Here is a 7,631-nt window from a genome sequence, read left to right as displayed (position 1 = left end):
GAACACAATATTTGCCCATTACTAATTTGCTGTATTTTAAGTTCTTCCAATAATTGTTAAGATTTAAATTTAGCTAGGAAGTAATGACTTTTTCATATAAAAGTTTTCTTCAATAACAAACATGATGCAGGAAGCTGAACCACACCCATCTAACAACAGCTCCAAAGTCTGTAAAGCAAGGAATCAAATACAAATTATTTCCCGGTACAGAATACTTCAAATCTCATGATTTTGTATAGCTTATATTTGGAATGCTGTTCCTCAGGTAGACGAACTTTGCAGGTATTGGTGCAACAAACAAGAGTTCGATAGACTTAAGTATCCAGAGAGAAAAAATACTGGCATGGTTCTGGTGACTGCAGTTAGCTCTCTCAGTGAAGACTGTGACGAGTTGGTCGAGCTATAGGGTTAAAGGGGAGGGAAGTCTCTGGCAGTGTCAGCCCAGCCGCATGCATGTGCTCTCAGTTCACCTTGGCACAGCAATGTCAGAGCACTGACCTTCCACTCACACGCGTCACGTAAATAAATCAAACTCTTGTCTTGCCTTCCATGGGAACAACATTCTGTCCTTGGCACGTGCTTCCAACTTCCAGACAGGCTCCGCTCATCACCTATTTTTTCTACAACACAGCGTTTGCCTCTTTTTAGCACACTGACTGTGTGGAAGCAGATATCCTACTTGTGTTACTGCTAAGGTAAAGTGAGAGGAGCTACTCCTGTACAATTCCATTTACTTTCTGACAGATAACAAAAAGAAAATACTAAAACCCAACCTATGACAAAGGTGAATATACATCCTAACCGGGCACCGTGAGGTGCAATTTGACTAGGGATGATTTGGCCTCATACTATTCCTACGGGGTACTGTTTTTGTTCCCGGTGTAGAGATTAGAAATAGCACATCTCAAAGATAGATATGATGTTATTCAGGAGTCACCAAGGCAAGGCTTCTAAATCACAGGGCTCTCTCTGGTTTTACAAGAGACCACCTTTCTGCACAGCATTCCACAATGCTTGCCAATACAGACACACACACTTCTTACGCCTGCCTTTTTTTTTTTTTTTTTTAAAATGTCTTTTTTCCACTTCTTGTCACTGTTGCCCAGAGCAGCACAAGCCATTTCTCTCCAGAGCTCCACAAGCCATTCCACCAAGAGCAGGGTTTTTGAACCAGCATTCCCCACTCTCAGTTATACCCATATGAACAAAATTAAATTTGCATACATAAAATAATTCTTATTAATGCTTTGCTAACTCTATTATTGCTACCTTTTTAAGCCAGCAAGGATTAATGTGTTCAAAATAGGAAATCAACAATTCTATCAGACATGGTCTTTCTCTATACAGCAGACTAATAAAATAGTCAGGACACCATCAGTTTGCTCTTTTCAAAGACTACAGAGAAGATTTAGTAGCAAATCAGCATTTCAAAATTATGAAAATAGTCTTGCCTCCAACAAAGAAATATAAGCTAACTGGTTCATAGCAGACTTTAAAGAAATACTTCTTTAGAAATTAAAAAACTTCCATAAACTGACTACATTCAGCCAATTTCTATCCTTAGCTTTAAAAACCAAATGCAAACACCCTTGCACACCTTGAAGCTGGTAACACCAAATCTCACTGATCAAGGAGAGTTTTATACATTAATTAGATCTATACAAAGTTAGCATTAGACAGTCTTACATTACACATTTACAATGAATGCAAACTAAATATAAATTCCACAACTGATTTATGGGTAATTTCACCCTGATAACTAGCACAATCTAAGTGACCTGACCCTTATTTTTCTGTCCAAGTATCAAGTCAGAAATACAGCTACAGAATGAATTGTAAAAATTCACTTCTAATGGTTATAAAGGCAGAACAACCTTATCTGATCTAAACAGATGTCTGAAAGTGATTAAAATTAATACAATTTTTGTACCATACCAGTGTTTTAAGCTGGTACGTAGGAACAGTTTACAATTGACTGTTATAACAGTCCTCAAATTACTAAGCAGTGGAAAGCTAATTATGAATATACAGGATAGTAGTAATATAGACTAATAGAGGCTTGCTCTAAATAAGGCTAGTGACATACCTAAAATCCTAATTTAGCTCTCACTAATCATGTAAGAAAAATCACACTTTGTACATTCTCAGCTGGATCACTTTGCAAATTCCCTTAAAACATGACCCAATCTGCACACAAGCAATGTGTGTCTCACTGGTGCATTAAAAGACACAAACTGAAAGTAAATAAAAGCGATAAAAATCCTGTGGGAGGTTTGTAGTTAAGTGTGGATGAGACAGGTTTGGATAGTCCCACAGACAGGACTTGAAATTAAACACTGAACAAAGGAAGTGGATGATGAGGTCAGGAAGCTACCTGGAAAAAAAGAAAACCAGGCCAATTTAAAAGCTTATCAAGAGTATGAGGTAGGAGGTGCAGGCTGGTGTGTGAATTTGGAGACGTGCATGCCTGGGAATTTTTCAACACCCTTATCCTTGCCAGGCTGGTGCAATTGGCCGATCACCTGCTGGGGGCCCACCAGCTGCCGACCACCACCGACCTGCTGCCACAGAGGGTACCAGGAGCTGGAGACGCCATCGAGATGGGTGCAGTGTCACCTGAGTGGCCAGACAGATGCTTTCTCTTTGTCCCTTTTCAAACTTGAGAGCTGGTCTTGTACACACAATGCCGAAGTGCAGGGTAACCATCAGAACTGCTATCAGAATGTGCAACTGCTCCCACTGTCCCTCCCCCAAAATCTGATCCAGCACACTGCCTGTGTGGTTATCCTACGGACACCCCTAGGTAAGGGAACCCAACACCAAGCTGGTACACATGCTTTGACGATACAAAGATGAAAACATTAGAATTGTACATTGCTGTTAAAATGGTATTTAATATCAGTTTTTAGTGACTGGAAATTAATTCCAATTCTAACAAACTGATGACAGGGAAAAGAAGTAATCATGCTGTCTCATGTATCTGAAGATGACTTAAAAGATCTTTTTCATTTCCAAACCTCATTAAACAATCAGTACATTTATGAGGCAAATCTGCTGAATGCCTGAAATCCAAGTGAGTTTTAAGGTCTTCAATCTGTCCTGTAGAATATTCACAGTACTGACACAGATAAATCCCTTCAGATAAATGAGAGCTTAAATGCTTGCAATATTCCAACATACCTGAAAATCCCTTCCCACAGTCATCACAAACGTGAGGGAATATTTTGGTGTGTTCAATAGCTACATGCCTGTTGACATTTGTATGCAGCCTGCTCCTAAAGCCGCAGACTTGGCACACAAAGAAGTTTTTGCATTTGTCAAAGCTGATTTTGTTGATGAGACTGTACTGCCCACGTTCCTTGTTGTTATAGCTGTCGCTCAGCTCAATCAGCCGACAGGCGTGTTCGTTCACCACGTGGCTGTGCAGATCTTCTGGGTCGTTGGTTTCGTGCTCACAGAACTGACACAGATACTGCTCGTCGCAGCTGTGCTCCTGGAAGTGCAGGTACAACTCGCTGCTCGAGGAGAACTGCATGTCACACTGCTCGCACCAGTAGAGGTGGTCATTGAAGTGAGTGTCTGCTATGTGCTGACTCAGGTTCTCAAATATCACCGTTTTGTAATCGCAGTATTTACAGATGTACGGATCCTCCTCGTGTAGTTTTATGTGCTCAACGAGCTGCACTTTGCTGGAGAAGCTTTCTTTGCAAACTTTGCAGACGTGAGTGTCTGTACAGGTCTTATGCTTGAGGATCATGTGCTGCTTTAAATCGGAGAAGTACTTGCTATTAAACTCGCAGAGCTCACACTTGTACAAGCCGCTGCTGTTGGCTCTCAGCAAAGGCCATTTCTGTTGAGCTGTGATATTCAAAGCCTGGTTCTTCTCAAAGATTTTACAGGTTTCCAGAGGGATTTCCTCCAGGTCCTCAGCTTCCAGCTTCTCAGGTGACACAGTCTGTGTTTCTATATCGTGAACTTCTACAGCATTCACTTCTGTTGTAGAAATTTCTACAGTTTGAATATCGAGAGGTTTCTCTTCTTCTGTAGGGCTGTCACTGAATATAGGTGAATCACATAAGTCTCTGCACATTCCATTATTAGTACCTTTATCTGCAGGACAAAATAGATCACAAAAGCAAAAGGTTAAAAAAATCCTGCACAACACCTGGGTCCGAATTCAGCTTTTCAGTTGGTCGCAGCAGCTTACAAATGCAGAAATTCTTCCCCAGCTTACCTCTCATGCTTAACTAAGAAATAACGTAAACTACAAATCCCTCACCTCTTCCATCAAAGCAAAACATGTTTCATTATAAAAGCCAGCAGCCATGCTCTCCAGCTTCCCAGCCCCTAAGCTGCAAATAGAGACTCACCTTTACCTTTGTCCTTCTTCTTAGGGTCTGGGCAGTGCAACCCCACAACGGTCGAATGGGGCCCACTCCACTGAGAAGTCCCAGCGTGCACTGGACTCCCATCGTCGTCCGTGTCCAGGCTCTGCGCTGAACTGTGGAATCGACCTGCAAAGAGAAAAGAAGGATTTTCTTGCCATCATTTGTCCATACTAGCATCAGGTGAGTCTTTACTCATAGATATTATTTACTATTTGTTTATTCTAGTTTCATGAATTTATCCTTATATACTAACCACATCATAATCTACGTTAAAAAAAAGTAACAATGAATACCTTAGAGATTACTTCCATACATAGAGAAGACAACTAAAAGTTAAAATCCTTAAATGAAACTGTTTGAAAAATACAATGAAAAAATATTCTGAAGTGTTTCTGGACATCACATTTTAAAATATAATACTTCCTGAGACTTCTGAAACTTGCTGGCTAATCTATTAGAGTGAAAAGAAAAAACAAATGTAACAAAATCCATCCTCACTTTTGCTCTGCTAAACTTTACATCCACTGTTTTATAGAAAGGCATTTTGTTTTCTACAGCTACAGTTCAATGGAGCTGCTGCTAAATTTCACCTGAACTCTCAGATAATTTACACCCGCTTTACATTACCTAGCTAGTGGATGTTTAGATAAAGACATCTAATCTTCATTACAAATACTGTAAAATTGAAGGATCTTTCTGTTGTAATTATTTCTACTTTGAAAACTGTATCTCAGTTACAATGACTGAACAACCTTACACCAGTCTAAGGCATAACAGATCACAGTAAGTCACCCACTACATATTTTGCATTCTAGGTACTTCTCTGAGTAAGAGCAGGTAACCCTTAGTAAAGAATTGTAGAACAAGACCCTAAAATGTAGTCTTACCTCTGCTTTCAGAAAACTTTATATCTGGTTGTTTCATAGAACATACGCTATAGCAGTGGTCAGAAAAAATTCCACTGTTGTCTATGTATCTGCTTGCACCTGAAGAATCTACAACAAAACAAAGTTAGGTTTTAATATTAACACACTGATGTAGCTACCCATGTATTTAATGTTTGCCCAAATTCTCTTCACCAGCTGTATTTTTACTTCTGTGCTGGCCTAATAACATTTCTGTTGTGTTCTGCAACTTCTAGCTGCTGCCCTAATGTTTGCAGTACCAGACCCTCATTATCAAACTGCTCCCACTAAACACACCAGTTTGTTTCCCCAAGAGCACAGTTTGGTCAGAACTGAACATGTCATGTCTGGACACGCCCACATCAATTCCTCCTCTTGTATGTTTGTAGAATCATCTTTATGGAACTGGCACATCTCTCTTATGAGGAAAGGCTGAAAGACCTGGGGCTGTTTAGCCTGTGGAAGAGAAATCTGAGAGGGGATCTCATCAATCAATAGCTAAAAGGCAGGTGTCAAGAGGATGGAGCCAGACTCTTGTCAGTGGTGCTCAGTGACAGGACAAGGGGCAATGGGCACAAGCTGGAATACAGGATGTTCCAGCTAAGGGCAAGGAGAAACTCCTTCCCTGTGAGGGTGACAGAGCCCTGGAGCAGGCTGCCCAGAGAGGTTTTGGAATCTCCTTCTCTGGAGAGATTCCAAACCTGCCTGGATGTGATTCTGGGCAATCTGCTCTGGGTGACCCTACTGGAAGCAGGGGGGTGGATGAGATGATCTCCAGAGCTCCCTTCCAACCCGGGATTCTGTGATTCTGTAGCTTGAGCAAGTCACCCCATTTGCAAGGACTACAGAACAAAACTGTTTGTTGCACTGACTGGAAACTGCTTAACAATGGAAGCACCCACAGTGGGTACTCAATACATTTGGACCAAGACTTCTGATCACCCCCTTTGCTACTGATTTTCAATGTTTTATCGCATGTAGCCGCTTCTCATGAAGTAACTATTGTAGTGAAAAAAAGCCAACTTACTAAAGCTCTAGACTGACCTGAGTATCGAGAAGGATGTAGAGTTTTCCTTTTCCTCTTTTTAGGATGTTCATTCATTTTGAATAGTCTAAATTAATTGCAAAGTGACAACATTCAAGAATTAGACTTGCTTGCATCTGATTTATCTTTCAGGAAACAATACATACATTTTGAAAACCCGCACACTAAACACAAGGTTTATTTCTACTCCCATTTATTGCCCCCCAGCCCATTTTGTTACAGTTAGCAACACATTAAATGCACACAACTACTTAAGTCTAGTTCCATAATCTTGCCCTGTAACAAAAGAATTTTCACCACGAAGCCAGACAGGTCAGGACTGCAGGCACTCAAATACTCTGCGTAACTCCAGCACCCTGCTGCCTTTTGCCAGAGGCTGGATATTCTGAGGCAGCGTCCTTCAGATGAAGTTTTAATGTTGAAAATAATAACAAAAGTCATCCTCTCTTACCCAAAATCCTAGACTCTTCAGTACCAACAAGCAGAGCAGCTAAGAAGCTGATGGCTGCACAGCTTCCAAATGCAGCAAAGGCATTAGCTCGAGAAGATTTTCACCTATGGAATGGGAGCATTTTAAAACTGGAGCACAAAATAAAAAAACAGGATCAGATACACAAGCATTACAGAGAACAATGTATGAAAATTGAAGCTAGAAAATAACGTTAGAAGTTTATAGTAATTTTGGTTCAGAGCATCAACATTAATAAGGTAGATGTATTGGAATATTTGTTTTCCTTTTGTCCCAGATTAGCTGACTTTGGCTGCAACAGAGAAATATTTTGAGGTGACATAAAAAATACTTGACCTACATATTGACCCAGATAGCTTTGAAGTAGAAATGGCTCCAAACATGCAACTTGGTGTGGTTTACCCTAAGACTAGAGCACTTACAGGCCTAGGGTTCTTCCAGAGCCAATGCCATCCACTAGAAGTGAAAGCAGGGGAAAAAAAAGACCCCTCATCAAATGCACACTGTTCTTGTGAGATTAAATTATTTGCCTGAATTAAAAATTTACTTTAAGAGTAGAACAACATGAAGAAAGAGAGGTTTTTCAACATTATATCATGGCCTAGAAGTATCAAATACTCTCACTGCTTTTTCTGATTGCAAAGAAGGAGCCTACGCTATACTGACACACCACGTTTTATCGCAGGTAACGCGGCTCAACGTCTCCCCCGCGGCTCGGCCCGCGGAGCACTAACGCCTCCTGCAGCGGCCCCCGCGGTACCTGCTGCCCAGCCGTGGGGCGCGGTTACGGCAGAGGTTCATAAGGGCCCCAAACGCGAGGCCCG

General features: G+C 41.0%; 1 protein-coding gene across 1 annotated transcript; it reads right to left on the bottom strand.

Moving 5' to 3' along the window:
• Positions 1 to 2,874: 2,874 nt before the first annotated feature.
• On the bottom strand, positions 2,875 to 6,399 carry ZNF639 (zinc finger protein 639). Its single transcript, XM_008935393.1, has 4 exons — positions 6,338 to 6,399; positions 5,276 to 5,383; positions 4,377 to 4,514; positions 2,875 to 4,110 (listed from the first exon to the last, which is right to left on the bottom strand). Exons 1-4 carry the CDS (start codon positions 6,393 to 6,395, stop codon positions 2,963 to 2,965), a joined length of 1,452 nt encoding a protein of 483 aa, XP_008933641.1. The 5' UTR covers positions 6,396 to 6,399; the 3' UTR covers positions 2,875 to 2,962.
• Positions 6,400 to 7,631: the final 1,232 nt, after the last annotated feature.

Source organism: Merops nubicus, unplaced genomic scaffold (assembly GCF_000691845.1).
Source record: "Merops nubicus isolate BGI_N331 unplaced genomic scaffold, ASM69184v1 Scaffold25162, whole genome shotgun sequence".
In the NCBI taxonomy this organism is placed as follows: Eukaryota; Metazoa; Chordata; class Aves; order Coraciiformes; family Meropidae; genus Merops; species Merops nubicus.
Note: the sequence above shows the minus strand (reverse complement) of the source record. Positions and strands in the feature narration are given on the sequence as shown.

Excerpts from the sequence above, each read along its gene's own strand:
- ZNF639 (XM_008935393.1), bottom strand. The coding sequence starts at position 6,395 with ATGAATGAACATCCTAAAAAGAGGAAAAGGAAAACTCTACATCCTTCT. Across the intron at positions 5,384-6,337 it reads ACATCCTTCTCGATACTCAG|ATTCTTCAGGTGCAAGCAGA; the intron begins GTCAGTCTAGAG and ends GTTTTGTTGTAG. Across the intron at positions 4,111-4,376 it reads CCCTAAGAAGAAGGACAAAG|ATAAAGGTACTAATAATGGA; the intron begins GTAAAGGTGAGT and ends TTTGTCCTGCAG.